The 25534-nt window shown below is 39.3% G+C and overlaps 1 protein-coding gene across 2 annotated transcripts; it reads left to right on the top strand.

Annotated features, from left to right (window-relative positions):
- Nucleotides 1-9283: 9283 nt before the first annotated feature.
- On the top strand, nt 9284-25246 carry LOC120471449 (KN motif and ankyrin repeat domain-containing protein 4). Of its 2 annotated transcripts, XM_039661266.2 has the most exons (10): nt 9284-9465; nt 13227-13301; nt 14770-16287; nt 16549-16630; nt 16745-17077; nt 17182-17266; nt 19104-19323; nt 21583-21725; nt 21828-22028; nt 24873-25246. In XM_039661266.2, exons 2-10 carry the CDS (start codon nt 13286-13288, stop codon nt 24981-24983), a joined length of 2709 nt encoding a protein of 902 aa, XP_039517200.2. In that variant the 5' UTR covers nt 9284-9465; nt 13227-13285; the 3' UTR covers nt 24984-25246. The 2 variants fall into 2 exon arrangements, with proteins under 2 accessions (XP_039517200.2, XP_088987170.1); XM_089131044.1 differs by lacking the exon at nt 13227-13301.
- The last annotated feature ends 288 nt before the right edge of the window (nt 25247-25534 follow it).

The raw sequence follows: 25534 nt of genomic DNA, 5'->3' as shown, positions 1-25534 counted from the left end.
GTCAAAAAAGAGATTTTGGATTGGAGCATGATATAGGTTCAATGACAAATCATAAATAAAATTAAAAAAATCTTTTGAAAAACTTATGTCAACACTTGTTTGTTGTCTCCGTTAGTGTTATTCAATATTCTTCTTCCACTCCTAAAGTCTTTGGCAGCCCATAGAACCGTTTGTAGGAAAGTTGATTAATTTGGCGGAGCAATTGGTCTAGCAATAGTCCAAAGTTTCACTTATGTTTAAGCTAATAACTTTTGAACCATAAGAGCTTTAAGGTGCATTACCGCCACCTACTACGTTGGAGTGTGGACCAGAGCTTTTCTTATCTCTGAAAGCCTTTAGCATATTCTGAAAAAAATTAGCCCTGTGTTATGACAACCATGACCTGAGGCTACCAGTAGAGTTTCGACGCAGTGACACCTAGTGGTCTGGAGGTTTTTAAAAATAATGGCTCTATTTGCTCATAACTTCTGAACTTCTGAAATCTGGTCTCTTTAGATTCGGCGAAGCATGCCGGGCCATTTTGGGTGTCAGCCATTTTGAATTTTGTTGTAAAATGCTATATTTTATGAATGCATTGGTATATCGTTATGAAACTCAGCCTTCAGCACCATGAGCTGACGGTACTTAAAAAATTTCAAGACAATTTCCACAAATGATAATAACTTTTGATCAAATTAGACTAATGATATGAAACTGGTCTTAATATATTCCTTGTGTCATGCTGTTCGGAGGGGAGGAGCTGAGGGATCTGGTGTGTTTGTGACAGTGAATGTGTGAACTTAATTATTATTTCCCCAAAAAACCTTTTAGTAGTTACACAAATGTTAAACAGTACATTAAAATGTTCTAATAAATAACAATAAAAAAACATGCCAAACTATTTTAATTCTTTTCAAGAATTGCAATTGCATTTTTTCTTCATTATGATAGCAGTACAGCTGGACAACTATTTTTAATGCATAATTTGAATTCTGAATTATTTTCTTAGTATTTTAAGTAGGCTTTATACGTGTCTGTTTGTGAGATATATTGATTTAAGAGAATGAGCTGCTGTACCCGATTGTTTTGACAAGATGGAAGAAAAAGTAAGGATTTTTTTCAGCCATAAACATCTCTTCTAGAATGTTACCGCACACTATGAAAATTTTCAGGAGACCAACAGTAATTTACATAGTTGGCTAACTTGCATTTGACTGTAGCAGACTGTCATTCCACAAAATGGGGAAATAGTAAAACAGTTCCCGAAGTTCTAATAGGGCCAGTTCACACAGAACAAATTTGGCGTTCCATTACACTTATTTTTAATCATTTTTCTATGTAAATATGCAGTAGAAGAGCATCTTGACTGTATGTAATGCACCAGCCTCACAGTTTCAAGATCAACTTTTAGTTCAACTGTGTTATTTTCCATTCCACTGCCATTCCGTTAAAAAAACAACCCGTTCATACAGAACAAACAGCACACTACGCTGCTTTTTAAAGTCAGCATGAAACAGAATTTGCTATAGTCTTTTCTTTGTATAGTGACATATATCCATGTAAAATGGCTTGAACAACAAAATATTTAGGGCAAGACTTGATTGTTTCCATTGGAATTGGATTGTTGTGGTTTGCTTGATAGTTACAAAAAATAAAAAAAATAAAATTTTATTCAATTTTTTTTTTTTTTTTTTGAGAATAACTGCCCCGTCAGGTCTCGAGAAGACTGCCACACCGCCACTCACTGTTTCTTTGGCATCTTGCAAATGAGGAAATCGTTTTAATGAATCACATCGGTCTGACGGACATACACTTGTTAAAGCTGATGGTGAGGAATTACAGTTGCAACATCTCAAAATGTACAGTATGTCAAACTGAGTAACATATCACTGAGAAACATCCTGCTCAAGTCTTCTTTGTGATGGAGGTTCAGGATGAATAACTTCTTCCAATGTTTCATAATCGGATTGATATGGTAAACTCAATGCCATTGTTACTGTCTTTACAGTATGGACAATTGCTTTGGACTGAGGATTTTGATTCGAATATGGTCGTTCGATTTCCGACACATGCTGTGAGCGGTTGACCAATCAAAACAGACTAGGTTAGTGACAGACAGACTGAAAGATAGTGCAACACTTTTACCATTATTTTGAAATTCATTTTAGTGACAACTTGCTCTTTCCAATTACAGAACACTAGATGTGACTCACTGTGGTCATGTCAAAATAACCCTCCATTTAGTAGACAGCTTCTTTGATTTTAAAAAATCAAAACAGACCAAAACAACAAGGTTGCCCAAGACCTTTGTGTTTGTGTGTGTGTGCTTGTGTGTGTGTGTCTGTGAGAGAGAGTGAGAGAGAGAGAGAGAGAGAGAGAGAGAGAGAGAGAGAGAGAGAGAGAGAGAGAGAGAGAGAGAGAGAGAGAGAGAGAGAGAGAGAGAGAGAGAGAATCATTGGGCTACGGCTGCTAATATCATTAGCTCTCACTCCAGTGTCCTGCACTTCAAAATACAAAACCAACTATTAGCTATAACTACACCGCTGTCCATTGCCATATGGCAGTGAGATTATGTCCTGTTTTCCTGAAAGATAATTATGTCTCCCTGTGACTTCTATTTAAGCAGAAGACTCAGGATGGGGTGACCTCTGAATTTTTAATGACAGTCAATGTTTTTCAACTGGCTCAAAAGTCAGTGAGTGAAACAAAGAAAACACAGAGGATTTTATAAGAGGCTGATCCAAACAACTACATGAACTTTTGTCATGACCTACACAACCTGAGGTCTAAAAATGACAATTTGTGAGTTCTGTTGCAGTCAAAGCAGATTTCCAATAAACGTAAATCAGAAAACTTTGGGCCTCTTCCAGTTAAACGTTAACTTGCATAAGGATGACACAGTAGAAACAACAAACCTGACCTTGCCTCCATTTCTGTCCAAAACAGGGAATATGTGTTTGATAAGGTGTCCAAGAACAAATTTGTGTATTTATCTTGGGTTTATGGATCATGCTTTGTTGTTTATGGCTTGGATGAATGCTTGAATCTCTCATGGCATGGGCCAGCAATCAATCTTCAGCCCTAGTTTGCCGTTTGTTTGGTTTGTGGACTCTTTTGAAGAAGGATTGGTAAGGCCACATTTGCATCCTAATTATGGGTTAACTGCAGCAGAATACATGTTTGTTGTATACAATGCACATGATTTACAACCTTCTCTTACATAACTGATGATTCAACATGTGGCACACACATGTACATACAAGCATGGATAAGTGCACATACTGTGTATATACTGTATTTGAGAACCTCCCTTTTAGACAAAATCTGTATACAATCAAGAAGGAAACTGAAATCGCAAAATTACAGTAATTTCAACACAGACTAATGTATGTTATGATTTAGCTAGTAAAATAACCATAGAAGTGGATAATTTATTGGCATAAGTAAATAAATCATAAGACATGGTTCAGAATTGAGTTTATTTTTATTTTATTTATTTAGGGCTCTAAAAATGTGCATTTGTTTTCTTGGAGGCAAACACATAATATGTAAATACAGGTAAATAATCTAAGCAGGGAAATGTTTATATGCTAATATACACTCACCTAAAGGATTATTAGGAACACCATACTAATACTGTGTTTGACCTACTTTCACCTTTAGAACTGCCTAAATTCTACATGGCATTTGTTTCAACAAGGTGCTGAAAGCATTCTTTAAAAATGTCGGCCCATATTGATAGGATAGCATCTTGCAGTTGATGGAGATTTGTGGGATGCACATCCAGGGAACGAAGCTCCCGTTCCACCACATCCCAAAGATACTCTATTGGGTTGAGATCTGGTAACTGTGGGGGCCATTTAAGTACAGTGAACTCATTGTCATGTTCTAGAAACCAATTTGAAATGATTCGAGCTTTGTTACATGGTGCATTATCCTGCTGGAAGTAGATGATGGGTACATGGTGGCCATAAAGGGATGCACATAGTCAGAAACAATGCTCAGGTAGGCCGTGGCATTTAAACGATGCTGAATTGGTACTAAGGGCCCTAAAGTGTGCCAAGAAAAATCCCCCACACCATTACACCACCACCACCAGCCTGCACAACAAGTAACAAGGCATGATGGATCCATGTTCTCATTCAGTTTACGCCAAATTCTGACTCTACCATCTGAACGTCTCAACAGAAATTGAGACTCATCAGACCAGGCAACATTTTTCCAGCTTCAACTGTCCAATTTTGATGAGCTCTTGCAAATTGTTGCCTCTTTTTCCTGTTTGTAGTGGAAATGAGTGGTACCTGGTGGGGTCTTCTGCTGTTGTAGCCCATCCGCCTCAAGGTTGTGCGTGTTGTGGCTTCACAGATGCTTTGCTGCATACCTCGGTTGTAAGGAGTGGTAATTTCAGTTGCTCTTCTATCAGCTTGAATCAGTCGGCCCATTCTCCTCTGACCTCTAGCATCACCAAGACATTTTCGCCCACAGGACTGCCGCATACTGGATGTTTTTCCTGTTTCACACCATTATTTGCAAACCCTAGAAATGGTTGTGCATGAAAATCCCAGTAACTGAGCAGATTGTGAAATACTTAGACCAGCCTGTCTGGCACCAACAACCTTGTCACGCTCAAAATTGCTTAACTCACCTTTCTTTCCCATTCTGACGCTCAGTTTGGAGTTCAGGAGATTGTCTTGACCAGGACCACACCCCTAAATACATTGAAGCAACTGCCATGTGATTGGTTGATTAGATAATTGCAGTAATGAGAAATTGAACAGGTGTTCCTATAATAATCATTTAGGTGAGTGTAGTTTTCTATATAGTTTCCTCTTAGAGACTCCTGCACTTAGATCCTGTTTTTAATGTTCAGTTCTTTCACTGTTGGTTAAGGGAGAGTTAAAACAGGATCTAAGTGCAGCATTCTTTATTTAGAAATAAACTGAACCGGATCATGAACAGAACACCAGACCACAGATGGATCCAGCAGTCTCCCTTGTCCGGCTACGCCAAGGGATTCACTCACTCAAGGACCACATCAGACACTTTTTGAACATTGCCAACATCACTGACCTCCCGGACTTCCCTTTGACTTTTTTTTTGCTATAGACTGCCTGGCGTCCCCCCAAGTTTCGGGCCATCCACTCCACTACAGTGAGAGCAGCCGATGCCCATGTCTTGCGTGTGAAGGCGAAGGACGTGATAGAGCCGGTCCCTCCAGCCGTAATGAGGTCAGGGCACTACAGTCCCTACTTCATTGTACCCAAGAAAGGTGGTGGGTTACGACCAATCTTGGGCCTGTGAGATTTGGATCGGAGCCTCCACAAGCTACCGTTTAATGCATCCGTCCCCAAAATTGTCACACAGATGCTGAATTTGGTCACACAGATGCTGAATTGCTTGAAAACATTCAAAGGCAGGACGGTCTTTGTTCCTGCGGGCAGGAGTCCCCTTGGAACAGGTATCGAGGCATGCTGTGGTTCACAGATGCCTCTGCCACCGGCTGCTCCTAAGACGAAAGCGTGTGTCTTTCTCTTGGGCTATGGCACCCATTGTTTCATATGCTGTACAACATTCGGGTTAGTCCAAATGTATTTCCCACATAACTGTTTGAAGAAGTGGCTTACGCAGCATTCTCCTTCCTAATTAGAAAGGGCACGCTTTCCCAGTGTTATCCAATATTTTACTGTGTGGGTTATCCTGGTCCACCAGGACGTAGCGAGTGTCCTGTTGATAGCTCCGCACTGGTCAAGCCGAGTGGGGTTTTCAAACCTAATATCCCATCTCGACAGCTCTCCTCTAGAGCTGCCTGTCAGGAGGGACATTCTACCTCAGGCGGGGTGAGCAATCCTCTATACCTGTCCAGAAACATTTAACCTGTGGGTATGGCCTCTGAAGGGGGCCCGACTCATAGACTCTAGTCTTTCAAACGAGGTTGTGGGGACCATACTGCACTCCACAGCTCCGTCCACGAGGAAGCTAAATGCCCTGAAATGGAGAGTTTTTACCTCTTGGTGCAATCAATGACAATGGGATCCAGTTAATTTCACTATTGGTTCATTACTTGAGTTCCTGCAAGATCGTTTTGCTTCAGGGTTATTTCCTTCCACACTGAAATTTTTTGCGGCCACTGTAGCCTATCATGCTCCCCTGGGGGAAGAGACCCTCTTATAATACGTTTCCTTTGTGGCACCCTGAGGCTAAGGCCTGCAGTTTGTACCTGAGTTCTAGCTTGGGATCTGGCTCTTATTCTAGAAGGTTTATCTGTCGTTCCCTTCCAGCCTTTTGATTCGGTCTCAGAAAAGTTTCTGACCCTCAAAACTGTGTTCCTTCTAGCCATATCCTTATTAACAATAGTAGGAGGTAATCAGGCTCTATCGGTATCTCCTTAACCCTATGCATTGAGTTTGCACCCGGGATTGTCAAATTGTGATTGTCTATCTGAAACCCAGAAAATGTACCAAAGGTTTCAACCAATGTACCAAAGCCTGCAGGCATTATGTCCTCCTCATTTTAAAGATCAAGACAAGGAGAAATTGAACCTCATCTGTCAAGTCTGAGCACTGGACACTTCCACAGAGCTGCCCTGTGGAGAAAGACTGACCAGCTGCTTGTATGCTTTGGCCCCCTAAAAAGGCCTTCCTGTATCCGGACTGTTAATAAATGGATAGTTGAGGCTATCACTCTTGCATATGAGGTTGTGGGCCAGCCTTCACCTTTGGTCACTAGAGCCCATTCTACTAGGGGTATGGCGGCCTCGAAAGCCCTAATTTCAGGGGTGTCCCTTCAAGAAATTTGTGATGCAGCAGGCTGGTCTTCGCCGCTCACGGTTGTCAGATTTTATGACCTAGACATGGATACCCTGGGTCTAGATTTCTCTTGTCGAGACAGTTTTAACACGACAGGTTCTTGGTCGAATGGCGCTCGGCATTCTCGTTCCCAAAGTGTCATCGGCGCAGCGCAAGGTCCCTCGAAAGGGAACGTCTCAGGTTAAGACTGTAACCCTAGTTTCCTGAGTGTGGTACGAGACGCTGCATCAAATTTGCCATACTTCCTAGATCCCTGTGATCGACTTGCCTTTTCGAAGCTGATGCCTTTCTTGGTCGTGATGTCACCCTCCCGTGGCGCTTACTCTCACCATTTGACTAGTTGACACACGTGCTTCAGACGCAATCACGCAGGGGCATTCCCAGAGCGACATCGACGCAGCACGAGTTCCCTACTTAGGGAGACGTTTTCAGGAAACTGTGCCATTTGTACCTTTTCCCACTCTTAGACCCAAAGTACCAGGGCTATAACTGTCAGAGACAAAATATTATGAGAGTGAGACAAAATATTATGTGGTTATAGCCATGCACAAAGAGTTTATTTATTTATAAATCACATTATTTCAAACCAGTCGTTTGAACTTCATATCATTTAAAAAGACATGGTTTATTTAATTTACATAGTTTATATCTTCTCTAAATATATCATTGTTTTTAAAGGGGTAAGTAATAACATAAGTTTGAGCAAAAAATGCGGGATGAATTTAGGGGACAAAACTATAGAAAAAAAAAAAACCAATTTGTATTATAAACGAAATCTCAATTTAAGAATTTTCTTTCTTTCTTCTGCTATATAATCCAATCAAACGTAGATGGTGATGAACAGGGAATTGCAAATTGTCTGATATTCAAATTAAAAATGTGTTCTGTTTGACAGAGTGAAGTAAAAAATAATTACATAAAATGAGACAAATGACAACATTTATCAAAAATGACATACTGACAAAAGCAACTGGCTGCTATTAGCAAAAGGAAAGTGGGCCTGCATGTTCCTTTTGTCACTGAGTTGTGAAAGTCTAGTTTCACTTGTTCCCATCACTCATGCAGGACCACCTCAGATGACTGAAGTCATTCTGTTTGGTGGGTGTCACATGCAAGCCATGCATTTTCTTGTGGCTGTTTTATGTCCCACATTGCATGTTAGTCAAACGATTGTTTCTGTAATGTTCATTGTTAGCTCACCAAGTGACTTTACACATTAAATACTGGGTAGAGTCCAGTTGCTACAAGCATGCAAACCATCAAATTGTAATGTATATCAAATATTTTTTTTTTTTTAAATGTATGCACTGCACTTTTAATAAGTGTACTTTGTAATAATGTCAAATTAAAAGTTTTACTTTAAAGTACATTTTAAATTATTGTTTTAATAATCTTGTGTCATGCTTTAAAGTACACTTACTTTAATGTGTTGTTTAACATACTAAGTGTGTGTTAAGTGTAAAGTGCTTGATTAAAATGTTGATGTAGGGTGTTATTTGATATGATATTTAAAGTTAATATACTTCAATGTTCTAAATTTCAACTCATCATGTGTAATTACAAATCTATTACAATACATAACATACTGTAGACTACCAGCTTCAGTAAAATTACATTAAAGTATATTTTAATTCTCCATAAATCCATGCATTTCAAAGACAATAAAAGTAATTTTGAAATTAGACGTACACTTAAGTCCTATGAGTGGGTCAAAATCCACTAATGCATGTAATATATCTTTAAATTATAATACATTTGATTTAATTGTTACTAACATGCAATCAAGTGTCTGAAAACATTACATTCAGTTTGCACACAAGGATATTCATTTAAAGTATGATGTTTCTATAACAAGTACTCTTTTTATAAGTATACCTCACATGGGAAACTAAAAGGGAAAAAAAGGGAAATTCCTTTTTTTACTCAGTTGTAAAAGTAGTCAACCTTTCCTATTTTCTATGATCAATAAGCACAGCCTGGTTGATTCTGATGTTGAAAATCTACAATAATACTATTAAAAAGAAGACCAGAGGAGAAAGAAGATACACAAAGAATGAATGGCATGTCCTGCGGGAGCCTCACTCTGTGCCCTGTACTCATAAAAAGCCCTGAACTATTTTCATGATTATAATGGATGGTGAGCACTAAGACTAAGTTACAGTGGATTGAATTACACTTAAAGTGTGTGGGTGGGCATGTGTGTGCGTGTGTTCTGAGATTCTGACAGGTTACTTTGGGGTCCTCTTTCACCCAGTTTCATGTGGGAATAGTTTTGTGAGTGCCCCAGTACTCTTCAAGTAAACTCGGGCCCCCTGCCATCACATGAATCCTGTTTTGAGAAACATCCCTCAGTTGCAGTTATGCACAAAGCAACGCCCACCTCTTAGTTTTTCAGCCCACCTTATTTCTTTCATTGGAGGAATTGTGTAGATTGCCTCCCACCCACAGGCTCTGATTGGATGGGGCGGAGCTATGAAAGGCCAGAGTGCCTACATCCCACCTCCTGTTCCACGCACAATAACACTGCTTATGTTTTGCAAGAATTTTACTTTGGCATTGCTTGAATGTCTTTTGTCTGCCTTCCCCTCTGAAGCCTCTCAGATGAAGGAGAAAAGTGAAGAGGTGAACAGGCTACACTTCAGCACGGAGAAGACAAAATGCCAAACCTGTGATATTTAAGGTAAGATACATCGCTAAAATACAGATTTAATTCTGTCTCAATGTATAAAGAACTCCGAAAAGTAAAGTTGGTCACACTTTAGATTAAGGTCCAATTCTCACTATTAACTATTACTTATGCCTCAATAAACTCTGAAAGACTGACTATTGATTAATAGTTAGCAAGGCAGTTGTTAAGTTTAAGTATTGGGTGGGATTATGGGATATGATCATGCAGAATAAGTGATTTAAGTACTAATAAACAGCCAATGTCATATTAATACGCTTCCTAATAAGTACTAATAATTCCTAAACTAAGGTGTTACCGTAGAGTCAAAGAGTTTGAGCAAAAGTTTCATTTAACTATGGATGTCCACTAATTTACTTTTCTTTTCTTTTTTAACTAATTTGGGTGTGTCGTTTTGATTTTATAAGATAGCCTACATGTAATTTGTTCATTTTGCACAAACACATTCTCAGGAAGTCCAAATCTCAAATCTGATGAAGTGATTGTTTTGCTAAAACAATAGAGAGACGTCCTGGATTGATTAGTTTGTGTGACAGGAGGTTTCGGATGGTGACTTGAAAAGACTCTTTTTGAATTTTTCTGAGACGCTTTTGCTGAATGTTTCACATGTGTTGGATTATACAGTGAGTCTGAATTTACTTTGCTGCACACACGTCTTCTCATGTAACTGGTGTGCGTGTGCATATTGCTGTTGGCAAAGAGCCAAGATTGTCGACATGGTCCAAATACTGTGGACATAGAAAAAAATCGTGAAAAAAGATGGAACAACACCCTAAAGGCAAATAGATAGATAGATAGATAGATAGATAGATAGATAGATAGATAGATAGATAGATAGATAGATAGATAGAGTCTTTTCTCACAGTAGTCATTCTTCAGTAGAGACTCTTCAACACACCCTCTCTCCATAAAGTGAAAGGGTGATGGGGGTCAGAGAGCAGGAGAACCGGTCTCTAGCTTCAGTCCTCCATCCAACTCCAAACAGAGGAGAAAGAATGAGGATCTGAGCCAAGGAAACCACACCACTTACAGGGCCAAACAGGAAGAGTGAAACGTCTGTCTATTGTGTGTGTTATAAATGTGAGTGAGAAAGAAAGTGTGCAGGACCAGCAGTCTGTTTTATGTAAGTAAAATCAGGCCCACTCGAGTTGTTAATTGTGCATGTCAAAACACAGCTAGCATAACATAATGCTATTCAGAGAAGAAACATAGAGCAGGTAGTGTAATCTGACACCGTTTTAGTGAGGAGAGAAAAGCCACTCAGTCATTTATCATTTATGGATTGTGCAGCAAAGTTTCCCTGTATATTATGAAGTAAAAACATCCAAGTTTTAGCCGACTAGTTTGACACTCTTTGCAGGGAATGTTTGTTCCTCTCAAGTTTCCAGTTTGGTCTTTTTTTCCTATCCTCCAAGCCTGACCTAAAACCTGAAATTGTCCATTCCTTTCAGAGGACTCTGTGCTTCAATTTTTGTTCTTACAGCGGTAGCAGTTTTTAGTTTGTCATGAGTTTCAATCCAATTTGTGGTGTAAGAAAGAATGCTGTGGAGAGAAAAGCATTTAATGAGAGGAGGGATATTTTTTTCCCTGAGTGCTGCAAAAAAGGAAAGTGAACAATAATCATTACTGTGAAATGGATTGTGCCGTACTCAGTGAACACAGACTACATTGTGAAAGTGGCCAAAAAAGCCCAAATCTATAACAGTGGCTGAATTAAGATTCTTCATGAAAGCCGGTTCTATAGTGGAAACAATTACCAGCACTCATTATGATTTGGTATTTATATTAAATTTTTTTATAATAGTGGTGGGAATAAATTTTCACGCCAGAAATATACTCTACACAAATATGCTAAAGGTGGCATTAACAAATCTGAACCATATGTTTGTGAGACAGAGTGCGATAGAAAAATATCACATGGGACACCATTTAAATAAACATTTCAAGTAGAATACGTATAAGATGTAGTGGTTTAGTTGATATCACTCTTGTAAAAGCTCTGGTTGCAGACTGATCTCATGAAGTAGCGTGTGAATGACACGCCAATTCGTATTTCCATTTTTGGCCTGCTATCAAGACGCATAATGGCTTTCAGCGTGTTTATGAACGCCATTGACTTAAAGTCCCCGTGAAATCAAAATTGAACCTATTTACTTTGTTAGCGCATATTACTAGTCTTGTGGTGAACAATTAATCCGTGCAAGTAAAAATATATTTTAAAAATGTTTTACCTTGGTAATCTTTCATCAAAATCTGAAAAGTTACTTCCGGTCTGGAACGGTTTCTTTTTCTGATGACGTAGGTTTCACAACTTGGGTGGGGAAACGCTTAACCACTCCCCTCAAACCGTTAGTTTGCTATGAGCGAGAGATGGAGAGGAGGAGCGCTAGAGTAAAACCCTGCCCTCTGTTCAATATTCCGTTTCACTTGGAAATACGTCACAGCACTGGAGAAAAATCGTTTGCAACTTCCGGTTCACGGGGACTTTAACGTTATTACTGTATATATAAATATATGACTTACCTCAACCCCGTCCCTAAACCTAACCGTCACTGGGGTTAATGGCATTTATGACTGGACATTTGACGGCGTGTACAGACACGCGGAATCACTCGGACGTTAATGGCGTAGACATACACGCGGATACACGCGGATAGCTCAAAATGCGTAGAGATAACACGCCACTTGACTCGAAAGTGGCGTGTACGTTTACGCAAAAGTCATGATGTCATGTTGCTGGTTGAGACGTATAATAGCAATGGCTATTAATTTTGCAATCACACTTTGCTCATTAAATTCATAAAGTTTACAATCATTCACTTCACACACTCATTTTTGCATAGTGATTTTAGAGGTTTATGTATAATCTCGTCATATGATATACTCTTGCTAAAGACTTGCTAACGTGTTTATGTTACAAAATGTGTGTCCATTCTTGCTCATAGAGGCCCACTGTCCTGCAGAGTTGACCTCAAATACACCTGTCTGTAAGTTTTTAGTGATACCAAAGACCTTTACTGTGCAGGTGTGTTTGATTAGGGCTATAGATAAACTCTGCTGGAAGGTGGCCCTCCAGGAGCAGGATTGAAGACCCCCGGCTTACTGGCTATTTGTGGATTTTCAGGATACAGGAAACATTTGTCAGGAAACTTTCTATGAGTGTGTTTCAGGCAAGAATCCTGCAGCCCCATTTTTCTATCAGCAGAAGACACTATCAGCAATGCATTTTTTTTTTGTCTGACTTTGCCCATATACTGTTGCTTGTTATATCAGTACTTTCAGATCAGTCTGCCTTAGCGGGAACTGAGGTATCTCATAACCAAAAAAAGATCAGCCCCTATTTCTGTGCTTGTCTGACTTATCTCTATCGAGAAGAATGGTGGGACAGACAGGTATGAAGGAAGGACGGCTGCAATTTTTGATAAGATGTATTTCTTCAACTTGTGTGAGCCATGCCAAGGAGTGCATCTGTGGTTGTCTGTGTGTATGTGAGCCAGTGGAAGTGTTTGGTCTCAGCTGTTTGTGTGTTTACTGCATAGCTCACATTGTTTGGGCTGTGGCTGCTTCTGTGGTGCCTTGAAAGTGCTTCGTGGTCAAAGACAGAGACAGACAAGAAAGAGTCTGGCTCTGTAAATCTGCTGAATACTAATGCACAACCTACTCTCACCTTAACTTGAGTTCCCAACATTTAGAAGTGCTTGATTCTGTTTAATTAAACACATCAAAAGTAACAGAAATCTATCTTTGTCCTCAAGGGGTAAGAGACACAAACCAAAAGCCACATGACGCTGAAGACAGACTTATACTAAGAACAATGGATACCCGAAAAGGTATGAATAACCCAGTTTTTGTTTAGTCATAGCATGGTACAACTAGACATGTGCCGGTATTCGGTAATGCGATAAATCGCGGTAATGAATATGCACGATATTGTTATCGTGGGCTCTTCAAAATACCGTGAAAAATAATAGATTCGAATTTAGACTTTTAGAGCGCACATTAGCTGCTTATTTTCCTGCAACCGCTCAAACACTGCGTGCTGCGCAAAACGCGCGCACTCTGATGTAAACAATCCCCACACAGTGTGCATGCGGCAGTGCGCACTAGTCTAATGTAAACAATCCTCACATGGAGTATAAGCATGGCGGAACGCTCCCGACGATTTATCCCCGCAGGGCTGCCAACTCTCACGCATTCAGCTTGAGACTCTTAGACAGGACGCGGAATACGCGCGCGACGCGCAGGGATGTTTTGTTGCTCCATCGACCTGCATCGACCACGCCGTGGTTAAAGTTCAAAATAGTTCAACTTTTTAGTTCTAAAATGGTAAATCGCGTTGTATCTGAAGGAAAACGTTGAACCAAGCGGCCAGCGTCGCGCATTCCGCGTCCTGTCTAAAAGGCGATTAACGCATTTGATACTTTTCACGCGCTCTCCCACAGAGAAAAAATCACAGAGCAAAGAGGACACTGACACCGACAGACTAGACAGAGCAGGTTACTTTTGATATGAAAGTTGTTATTGATAAATCAGCTCTTAGGTTCTGATCACAGATCGTTGCTCCTCAGTTCAAGTAAACCGATCATGTCACTTTCGTTTTTATTTAAAGAGACAGTACAACTTACCGAAAGATATTTACTTGTACATCATAACGATCAATCAGTGTTTTCAAACACGGAAAGAGGTCAGTAACACTGCAGGAGAACTGTTGTGTCACAAAACGTTACATTTACCTCAGTAAAGCCATTTAATGACCAGCACATTAGTTGACTAGAAAAAAATAGCAAGGAGTATTTTTCTAAATATTATATTTAATTTCTCTCTGTATGTTGACAGCAGTATGTGAGATTTTTTCCCCTGAGAAACATTAACAGACTGGGGCCTACCTAATATTTATCCAAAAGAGTCAATATTGAATTAAGACTAAAATCAAATCCAAGAATTTAATTGAATAATACAAACAGTAACCTACCAGTCATTGTCCCATGTAAACATTGTAACATGTCACTAAACTTTAAACAATTTGGTTTAGTTAACATATGTTTTGAAAATCACAATTACACATTGTGATGCAAGTTGAGGTTTTTTTTTAGAGACCCACAATGCATCTGTTTTTCTTGAGCATTAAAATATAATTTCATTAAAATATCGTGATAATACCGTATACCGTGATAAAAGCTCAATCAATTAACCGCAGCATGAAAATTTGATACCGGCACATGCCTATTTTTCCAATAATCTGAATAAATTTGGAGCAATTTGGATACTGTGCATCACACCTTTGTGTTTTTCTTTCAGCGAATGGCATCTCTCCAAAAGAGAATGGGAGCCAAAGAAGACCACCCTCCTATTCTGTAGAGACGCCCTATGGATTCCATCTGGACCTGGACTTCCTTAAATATGTAGATGACATTGAGAAGGGCAACACCATTAGGAGGGTGCCAATGCAGCGAAGGCAAAGAGGGCGAAATATTGGTGCCCTGTCACGTAACTTAAGCCTTCCGGGTTATGGGTGCAGAGCTACAGAGTGGAGCTCCATCAGTACTTTATGGCCCAAAACCAAACTAGGAGACTCTCATTTTGAGTTTCGATCTAGTGACAGTGTGTCTGCTGCCTATGCCAGAAGGGGAGAGTCCATCTACAAGTCCTTCACATCTGCAGAGATGGATGCTGATATTCAAGCTTTTGATGAGCAGCCTTTAGGACATTATGTCAGGCCAAATCTCTTGAGAGCCTCCAGTTTACCCTTGACTGTTTTACTAAGAAAACACTCTGAGTCAACCGATGGTCCAACTAGCCCCGGCAGCCCCAAGGAATATTTAATCCGGGAAAATGGTTCCTCTGAAGATGTATTCCATACATCCGACAGCAGGATGGGTAGGGCAAATGGGACCCTCCAGCGGCTCTCTGCAGCACTTGAACGAGTTGGCGAATTGGAAGAGGAGATCAGAGTCATTCCTGAGCTCAAAGCTCAGATATGTATTTTGCAGGAGGAGCGAGAGAGGCTTTTAGTCCAGTTACATTCCCAAAACAAAACCACTGGGCCACTGAATGTTCCTACTGCTTCTCTACACATAAATAACTGGGACAGTCCCTTGTCTGCCAGAGAAAATCAAGACAAAGAAAGTGATGACTGGATGAATCGAGAATATGACCGACTTGAGAAAAATGTCAAGGCTTCTTCGGAACAAGTTGATGCAGTTGCAATGCCTTCAACTAGAATTCTTCCAGCGATAGAAAGATATAAGACAGTTTCCCGAGAAAAAGATCTCTTAGATAATGGAGACAAAACCAAATCTCTCACTGAAACTCTCCAGAGGAAAGTTGTTTTGTTGGAACAGAAACTTCATGAACTGGAGGTAGAGCTAGATAAGACAAGAACTCTGCTGAAGCAGCAAGTAGAGGAGAGTCATCTCAAGGATGAGAAGATTAAGCAGTTGACTCTACAGCCTGTAAAGGGGAACACACTGGCAAGGATGATTTCATCTGAGGTCTTCTTAGCAAGTAAACAAAATCTTGAACCTGTGGTAGAATTGCAGGAACCAATAAGTGAGCAAGAGATGCCAACAGAGGAGGGAATCACCCCTCAAGTTCTGGATCAACCTCCAGTATCACATGCTGACATGGAGCACCATGTGAAAAGATTGCAAGAGCTCCTTCAGGAGCAGTGGGAATGCCTTTGCAAAAGCGACTCCTCAGGACAAATGTCTTTCGATCACTTGCCGCCAAGGGTCTGCACCATTCAAGAGCAATTAGCAACTTTAGTCACCATTCTATCCCTCTATGTGTTACCTGCTGGGGATGTTTCTCAACCAGGTATAACTCTACACTTAGTCTTACCTCTAAGGATTTAACAGCTTGTCAAAATTTACTCAAAAGGGTAATGCTCCTTCAGGGGTAGATAAGGTAAAAATGTTGATTTGTTGAGGCTACAGTCCTAGTGATATGCTCCTCTTTGTGCTCTTTTTTTCTGACTGTGTATAATAATAAAAAAATATATACTTGGCCATTCTCTTACATTTTTTTTCAATGTGTATAATGCATAACGTCTTTTGTGGCCTTTCTGTGAATTTCAAGGCTATAAAATGAAGGAAATTCTTCCTGTAGAGAAAGAGAACCCCAAGACAGAACATCTGTGTAAAGTCAGCACAAGAGAAAGGTAAATACATGTCCTGCACTTTTTTTACAGACTAATTCACAAAAAACAAACAAACAAAAACAAAAAACAGTAGCTGCAGATTACTAATGGTCTTTGAACTTTAACTTTCTAAAGTGGGAGTGTGGAGACAGAGGGAGTAAGTAATGCTTTCAAACTACAAGAGCAAACAGAAATGGATGCTGACCTCAACAAGAATACGACAAAGGAAGAAGGCAAACTATGGACCACATGGACAATGGACTCCAGTGTGCAGACAAGGAAAAGTAAAAATACCGAATTCAAACCAACAAAAGATGTTGTATATGTAGAGACCACAAAAGAAGATGAGCTGCACAAGCAAATAAGTCAGGGAAGGGCTCTTGAGGATCAGATAGAGGAAGAGAGGAAGGATCACAATTGTTTGAGAGTGGACTCGGATCAGAAATCCCTGGCAATTAAGACAAACAGGTAAGGCGAACTGAATTCATCTTTAGATGTTACAAAAATATCTTTCAGTAGCTTTCTTATAAGTTTTAAACACAACTTGGAAAACAACTTGTTTTGTTTTCTAGGGAAGCTGTTAATAAAGATTTCATTGAGGCGTGTTGTTTCCTTAAAGACCACATGGATAAAGTGTCAGAACCTGATGATGAAACGGTAATATTCAAACTAGTTTACATTTAAAGGGATAGTTCACTTTGAAATCAATTTTTGATATGTTTTAGCTTACCTCAAGGGGATCCAAGATGTAGGTGTCTTTGTTTCCACAGTATTTTCAATCAAACCGTTGTTGTCTATCAGTCATACACTGGAGGCTAAGGGGGTCCACCAAAAAGCATGCACAGAGAAGTCAAAATTAAACATGATTTAATGACTCATAAATGTAAGTACACATTGATGGCCTAAGACACGAAACAAGCGGTTTTTGTGAGAAAACGAACAGTATTTATATTGTTTGTACCTCGTGTAATCACAGTGACGTCCAAGTGATCTGAATCAGTTGTGCAATGTCCAACTGAACCGAACTGAATCAGTTAAATGTTACGCCGGAAGTGTTCGCTTGCGTGTGACGTCACTCAATTTTTACACGGATATTTCGGAAGTTTTACCTTTTACGAAACATATTTAGATATACCGAAATCGTCTTCCATTGCGGTTTCCCATGTATCTAAATATGTTTAGTGAAAGGTAAAACTTCCAAAATCTCCGTGTAAATATTGAGTGACGTCACACGCAAGCGAACACTTCCAGCGCATGCTCAGACCGAAGCAGTCAGATCATTTTGTCGTGGCTATGATTACAAGAGGTAAAACGATATAAATACTGTTAGTTTTCTCACACAAACCGCTCGTTTCGTGTCTTAGGCCATCAATGTGTACTTACATTTACGAGTCAATAAATCATGTTTTATTTGGACTTCTCTGTGCGTGCTTTTTGGTGGACCCCCTTAGCCTCCAGTGTATGACTGATAGACAACAACTGTTTGACTGAAAAATGTCAAAATTGAAAATACTGTGGAAACAAAGACACCTACATCTTGGATGCCCTTGAAGTAAGCTAAAACATAAAAAAATAATTTCAAAGTGAACTATCCCTTTAATATGCCCAACTTGCACATTCATAACATATTTTGGGCAGCAGTGTGCAATAACTTAAAGCTAGTAACAGTAAGTTTGCTGGTCCAGTCCCTGCATGGAATGAGCCATGAACCATCAAACCCTTGGGTGTTTTTAGGCCTGTAGATTGTTTGCTTTGATCAGAAACAGGGTTTTCAAATTGTTACAATGTTGTAATTTCTTCTTGGTTTTATTCTCTTTCACAAGGCAATATTTCTAAATGGACCAAAATTTGTTCATTCAAGTCTTGTGCGAGTAAACTATCCTCTCATTAGTCAAAGCGCATCTGTTTATGTTCCGGGATTCTGCTCATCATCCATCAGCTTCATCGTTGTGCTGAACTGTTCCATTGAGCGATTAAAGCACATCTCTGGAGACTCTTGCTAAACACCTTGTAAACTTTTTTTATACGTTTTGGACAATTGTTCTAAAATATGTTAATCCGACCAAATTTCAATCAGGCATTTCACTTCATCTTTGTTGACCTAAAATTAATTTTGAGAGGCAATAGCAAAACAAACTATTGCTTTTCATTCATTCTGTACATTGTGAAACAGCCTGGTTCATTGGTATGTTGGGTGGGATTGGATCCGAGGGCGATTGCTCTGATCATTCATGCCTAAACGAACAGAACTGAGGAGGGGAAACGTACCGGGTTTCGAAACAAACACTCCAAATGAGCAAGGTGTGAAAACTTAAATTAATATTTACTTCCTTTGCTAACACTGACTCTGCCATTTAGACTGCCAGTTAAAGTTTTTCAATCCTCACAGTACCATGAGCTTGAAAATGATTCTGTTGTTTTCTTTGTTGCTATTGTTGTATCCCTCAATTGAGTGTTAACTTCAGTTCTGGTCTTCTTCTTTGCTGATTTGCAGACCAAGGCTCTCACTGTTGTGTTCCAGCAATGGTTTCAAATCTCTGCAGAAGAGGGGGCATGTCCCGATACTGTTGCTTTGTATCTCAGTGAGGTTAATTCACGAACACCTACAGTCCTTCAATTCTTGGTCAACATGTTGGATGACAATGGGAACACCGCCCTGCATTATAGCGTGTCTCATTGTAACTTCGGCATCGTAAAGGTCCTTTTAGACACAGGTCAGTGTGTTCACTGTTATTTCCTTTTGTTATCAACTACTTGGAAATCAATGTTTTAAAACATATATTTCATTGTGATGTAGAAGATGACAATATAGACCCAGACAGCAAACTGACATTGAATCAACGTGGAAACGACGTCTCTCATGACATTGAAACAACGTTGATTTTGCTCATCGAATTAACGTTGAACCAATGTCAGACGCGGCATTCTTCAAAGCTAAATGAAAATCGAAAATTGGTTTGCTTTCATAACGTTGAAACGACGCGTTGATTTCAAGTTGATTTTCCGTTAGTTTTGAAAGAATGACGCGTCTGACGTTGGTTCAACGTTAATTCGATGAGCAAAACAATGTCAGATCAACGTTGTTTCGATGTCATATTTCCACGTTGATTCAATGTCAGTTTGCTATCTGGGGAATCATTTACTTTAAGCTAATGAAAGCAAAATACACTTCAGTGGGAAGGGTCAGATTCACTGTTTTCACAGTGATCAGCAAAAATCTAAAAGCCAACTGAACATTTTGTTGAGGGACCAAGAATGATGCTAGATTGCGGTTTGGCTTTGCCATAGATATCTATACATAGATTACTCAATTGCGACATTCGAGAGCAAGTTGACTGAGCGTCTGCAACCGAAGTTAGATGCATGTATGAATATCTAAATATGAAATAGACTTCAGCGGATTTTGATAAACACAAGATGGAAATATCAGCTGACATGGCTTTAAAAGGTTACCATAGTAAAAGCAAAAACATTAAAAGGACCATAGTGGACCAAAAGTGTGACGTTGTGCGGAGAAACAGAGCTGAGGCTGGGTCCAAACGCAGTGTAGCTTTATTAACAAACTAGAAACAAGACACAAGACTAGAAGCAGGACTCGAGAATCATGAAAGCACCAACGTAACACACATAAATTCAACAACCAACAAAGACAGGGCAGAAACACAGGGCTTAAATAATAAAGGACAAACGAGTTAGACAAGATAACAAGGGGGCGTGAGAAATGAGAAACACCTGGGATAAATAATAGACGGGCAATAACTAATAACGAAAACACACAAAATCACTACGTGACAAAAAGGACCAAATGTGTAATATTGAGTTAATACCTGTGAAAGCTTATCCCATTTCTTTGAGAATTTATATCTTGGAGGTTTCACAACCAGAAGCTGCGCAATGTTGTGTCATGATTCTTACAGTTAGGGACAACATGCTGACAGTTCCAAGATGATGCGCAAACCGACCTGTCTGGAGCGGTCAAATGTGGAATCTATGTATACACATATGGGCTTTATTTCATCTTGGACAATGAATTATTTGTGTGTGGTGTCTATTTACGCTCTGCATATGCTAACGTCAAATTCAATAAATCAATTGTCAGTTTAGTCTCTTTTGTGCTTCTTGTGAGTAGTACAATATTTTTAGTGTGGTGCACATGCTCTAAATGAGTCACTTGTGGAGTTCCATTTAATTTCGGATGCAGCCTGAGAAGGCGGTCGAAAGGAAGGCAGCTCACTAGCGCTTAAAGCAGAGCTACTCTGTCCATATACAATTTTGTTTGAATATTCACCTTGAGGTTGTCCACTTTCCATTTTGATGATCCTTTTAACACATTCTGTTGACTATACTATAAGTACTGTTGCACCTACAACTCTCATTAAAGAGTCAGTAGAGTATAAGTAGACTGGTAGGGTTGGTAGAATAACTTGACATGTACTTGCAAATTTACTCAGTAGAATGTCTGTTGGAGGAACATCTCAATATAGTAGTGATGACAATATAGTAGACCGGTCTCGAGACCGATTTCTGGTTTCTCGGACTCGTCTCGGACTTGTTCGTTCAAAGACTCAGTCTTGACTCGGACTCGACTGTATTTGAAAACGGACTCGATCTCGACCCTTCAAAGACTTGGTCTTGACTCGGACTCGACTGTATTTGAAAACAAACGGACTCGGTCTCGACTCGACCCTTCAAAGACTCGGCATAGGCGGTCTCGTCCCCATCACGACAATAAAGTGTTAGCAGATGTTAAGCAGACAGTCTAATCCAATGAGAATTAGTTGACATGTAGTTGCAAAGTTACTTATAGTCAACAGAATGTGTTAAAGAGACCATCAAAATAAAGTTTTAGTAATGCGAATTGAAAAGGGGTTCAATTTAAACTTTATAGTACAGTACAAAAAGTGTACAAATTTATAGAGAGGATAAACCCTAAACTAATCTAATAGACACTTACTGTGCTTGCTCAAACTTAGGTGTATGTGAAGTGGACCTGAGAAACAAGTCTGGCTACACCGCTATCATGCTGGCCTCCTTGACAGCTGTAGAAACACCAAAGGACATGAAAGTGGTCCAGCAGCTGATGCATCTTGGTGACGTCAACGCCTGTGTTGGCCAGGTAATGGTGTTACCAGCCAGATGACACAGTGTGCACTGTGTATCAAATGATTTGTTGGAAATAAGATTTGTGTTTGCTTCTGTTCTAAATAAATGTCTTTAGGTCGGACAAACAGCCCTCCACTTGGCAGTAAGACATGGACGTGTCCCAATGGTGCGTCTCCTGCTTGAACAGGGAGCAGATCCTAACGCCCAGGATCACGCAGGAACCACTCCACTGATCAGCGCTTGTGATCGGGGACACATCAACATTGTGCGCATTTTGCTGGAGGAAGCAAACTGCAATGTCAATTTAAAAGACAAGGTAATTTCTCTTTCATGCTAGCCCAAACTTTAACAAAAAACAACAACACCAAACTACACGTTCATCTAACAGTCATCTCACGGATAAAAGGATAACTAACTTTATTGATACAACTACACATGTTTGTACAGAAGATGTTGTACAAATAAGTACAACATGGCCACTATTTAACTAAAACGATGGAACTAGTTAACATGTGGCCATGATTTGGTAAGTCTTGAGAAGGAATTGTTAATTCATACCCACAATCATCAGTCCCGCCCACAGCCGGTGCCGAAGTAAGAATTCAATGCAATTTCTCCATTGACATTTGGGATATAAGCCATAAAAACGTAACCATACATGGTAGAGTTAAAACCAGCTACAGCTGTACTAAGCGATTGTATATGCTCATATAAACGCCAAAAGTTCATGGGGCACTAACCTTGTTTAATTAGCAATTTCTTGGATAAGTACTTCATTACCCATAATCCTGAACAATCCCACAGTAATGGATCTGATTGGTGGAAGTCATTTAACTGTCTGGGTAAAGTCCGTGAAGACTTAAGATCGTGTAATGACGTAGAGCTAAGTTCATTGGTCGCACCTCAGAGGCGCCCACACCATTGGATGTGTAGTTGCCGCAGCACAGCCTATGAGCGAGCCAGATGCTCAATGTTTTAGCATGTGCATAAGCTTCAGTAAATTGAGGAAAAGGAGTTTCCCTGCAAATTCACTATATAAAATTCACTGGGAGGAAAAAGTTTTCGTGGCTTTTTCATGGTGGCTTCAGTCAACTTTAGTGAGGCCCGGTGGTTTATGGGAGGAGTAGTTCCTTTGCTTGGAAATGAACATATGTACACAGTCTTGTATCTTTGACTTTTTGGGGATTTTCTCTTTGTTTTTTCATTAGAAATGATATGTTGTATGCTTATGAGTTCTGCCGTAGCTGGCTATCCTCAGACATGCTCTAAAACTCTTTAGATATGGATTTTACAAAACGTCAATGGGAAAAATGAATAGGAAATTTACTTCTGGCACCAAAGCTCTCTCGGACTGTTGGTGCGTTCTATTATTCATCCGTCTCGGAGATCCGAATCGGACGACAGACGTTGCTTAGCAACACGCCCCCCTTTCCTCGGATTTTACCTCTCGGACAACCGTGAGGACACCGAACAAGAATTCCGTTTCGGAATTCAAAATGGCTGCGCCCTGTGACTTGTAAGAATGAATTCTTTCTTTTGTTTCTGAACCGCTTTGGTATTTTAAATGACGATTATAATCACTCGTATTACTGCGTCCCCTGTAGGTATGGGAATCGGTTGTTGTGAGTGCAATTACTAACGTTGCTAGCGTTTCTAAACAGAAGATTAACATAAAAAAACATTAAATAAAGTGAATATTTTCAAGTTCAATGGCTGCGTTTTGATAAGGTGCAGTCATAATATACATATTATTTTTTTAATGTAAGTGCCTGGTACTCGGCCAGTGCTACCAATATAACAGCTTTCCGGGTGGCGTCCATTTTTTTTCTCCGACTCGGACACGCAAAACATAATAGAACGCTTGAAGTGTGGACGTGACGTCAAATCCGAGGTCCGAGTCGGTTCGTTGGCTAGAACGCACCATGTGAGTGGGACTGTGATGCTCTATATCTATTTTTTTTTTTTTGTCATATGCTGGCATACAAGGAAATGCTTATATTATTTAATGCAAATGAATAGCTTTATGTAATCGTTTAATTTACTGCTAGAAAAAGTTTTTCGCACAATTAATGCTCATTCCATTTTTAATGTCAGGCTTTATATATTTGTCATATTTACACATTAGATCTTTACATTGTCAAATTACTTTTGAAGTAATTTTAGAATGCTAATTTTAATGTTGCTTCCCAATTTAAATGCACATGAATGCATATTTATATTTCGTAATATACAGAAGTGAGCAAATGTTTCATAAAAATGAGTTTATGCACTGTAACAAAAATACAAGTTGCACTTTATTGCTTTTAAACCCTCCATAATACTGTAGCTTAACTTCCAATGCATTACAAACACAATTCAGTCAATATGATTGGCTGTGGAATCATCATCTGTGGCACAGAGCTGTCCCTAAATTTCATAAAAATGCTTTTTTGGTCTGTCTTTAATATTTTGGTGAAAAAGAAAATAATAAAGCTTTGTAGGAGGAAGACAACATAGACAGTAAAAGAAATGGACACTGCTCTTTTGAGTACATTCAGTGGCAGCTGAACTGTAAAAAACTGCGCCACCTTCTGGACACAACCCTGTCTGAACTCCAGAAACGGTCATTTCATGTTAACATGATGTCATCCTCACTCTTCAGCAAAAGAAAAAGACAGCTTAGGAATATGGTGTTGGTCTAATCACTTTCTGTGTTCTCTCTTTATCGCCTCTATATCAGAGAATAGAAAGAAAAAGAAAGCTATATAATGTGAATGCATGTAAGACTAAATGAAATCTGTCAAGCTGAAACTAATGCTGGTAAAGACACATCTGTGTCACATCAACACAACTGAAGATCTGCTCTGAGAACTACAGTAATAAATCCTCTAAAACAGAGCAGGTGCTGTAAAGACTTCCTGCGATTTTGCAGGCAGAAGTTTTATGTTTAATGTCCATCTGTTCAAGTCGCCAAAAATTACCACACACACACACACACACACACCACAAAGGACGGACAATGATTTAAACCACATTTACCACTGATGTCAATTGGTAACATCAGAGACAAATGTGGTTCAAATAATTTTTTGATAAAGACGATATTCACATGCTGTTTAGATCTGAGTATATCTCATGGATTGTCATCTATCATCTTCATACATGTGTGTTTTGTCTCTAGGCTGGTCGCAGTGCGTTGTCTCTGGCAACACAAGCCTCTCACACAGAGATAGCAGACCTTCTGAAAGCCCGCACAGAAACCAAGAGCTCAGACAAATGCAAGGTGTCTTAACATGGATCTCGCAGTCGCTTAAACAATACAATGATCAACAAAAGATCAAGAATAAAATGTCAATATTATCATTTATAACGTTAATAGTAGTTTGCTAATGCAAAGTTTGTCAATGTAAATATAACAATCTCAAAACTGACAATAAAATTTAAAGACATTTATACCACTCTGGTCAGGGAAATGTTTTTGTAATTAACCAAGTTTCATTTTGTGTAATTTTATGTCAATGAAATAAACTATACAATAAAACATGTCAAATCCTTTGGGTGGTGACTGTGTATTTCAGACAAACACAATTGAATGTAATCCTTTTGGCATCTTTAATTGCTTATCAAGAGGATTCAGTGCGGTAAATCATCTGAAGAGGATCCTTGACCATGTACTACATCTATATATATATATATACATAAAGTCACTGTGGAAAAGGTACGCATACAAGTGGATAAATGCTGATAATATACAACACAGCATTATATGAAGAGTTCAGATGCAAAAGCCTCTAAATGACATTTGAAATTTTCTTCTTTAATGATGATTTTTATCAAACTTGT

The sequence above is a fragment of the Pimephales promelas genome, chromosome 5 (genome assembly GCF_988280905.1).
Source record: "Pimephales promelas chromosome 5, fPimPro1.hap1.1, whole genome shotgun sequence".
Taxonomy (NCBI): domain Eukaryota; kingdom Metazoa; phylum Chordata; class Actinopteri; order Cypriniformes; family Leuciscidae; genus Pimephales; species Pimephales promelas.
The sequence above is the reverse complement of the archived record's forward strand: the minus strand, read 5'-3'. Positions and strand labels throughout refer to the sequence as shown.

What these genes read in the sequence shown, in the direction of transcription:
- LOC120471449 (XM_039661266.2), top strand. An exon ending in AAAGGTCCTTTTAGACACAG is followed by an intron (nt 19,324 to 21,582) that starts GTCAGTGTGTTC and finishes GCTCAAACTTAG; the next exon opens with GTGTATGTGAAGTGGACCTG. An exon ending in TCAACGCCTGTGTTGGCCAG is followed by an intron (nt 21,726 to 21,827) that starts GTAATGGTGTTA and finishes AAATGTCTTTAG; the next exon opens with GTCGGACAAACAGCCCTCCA.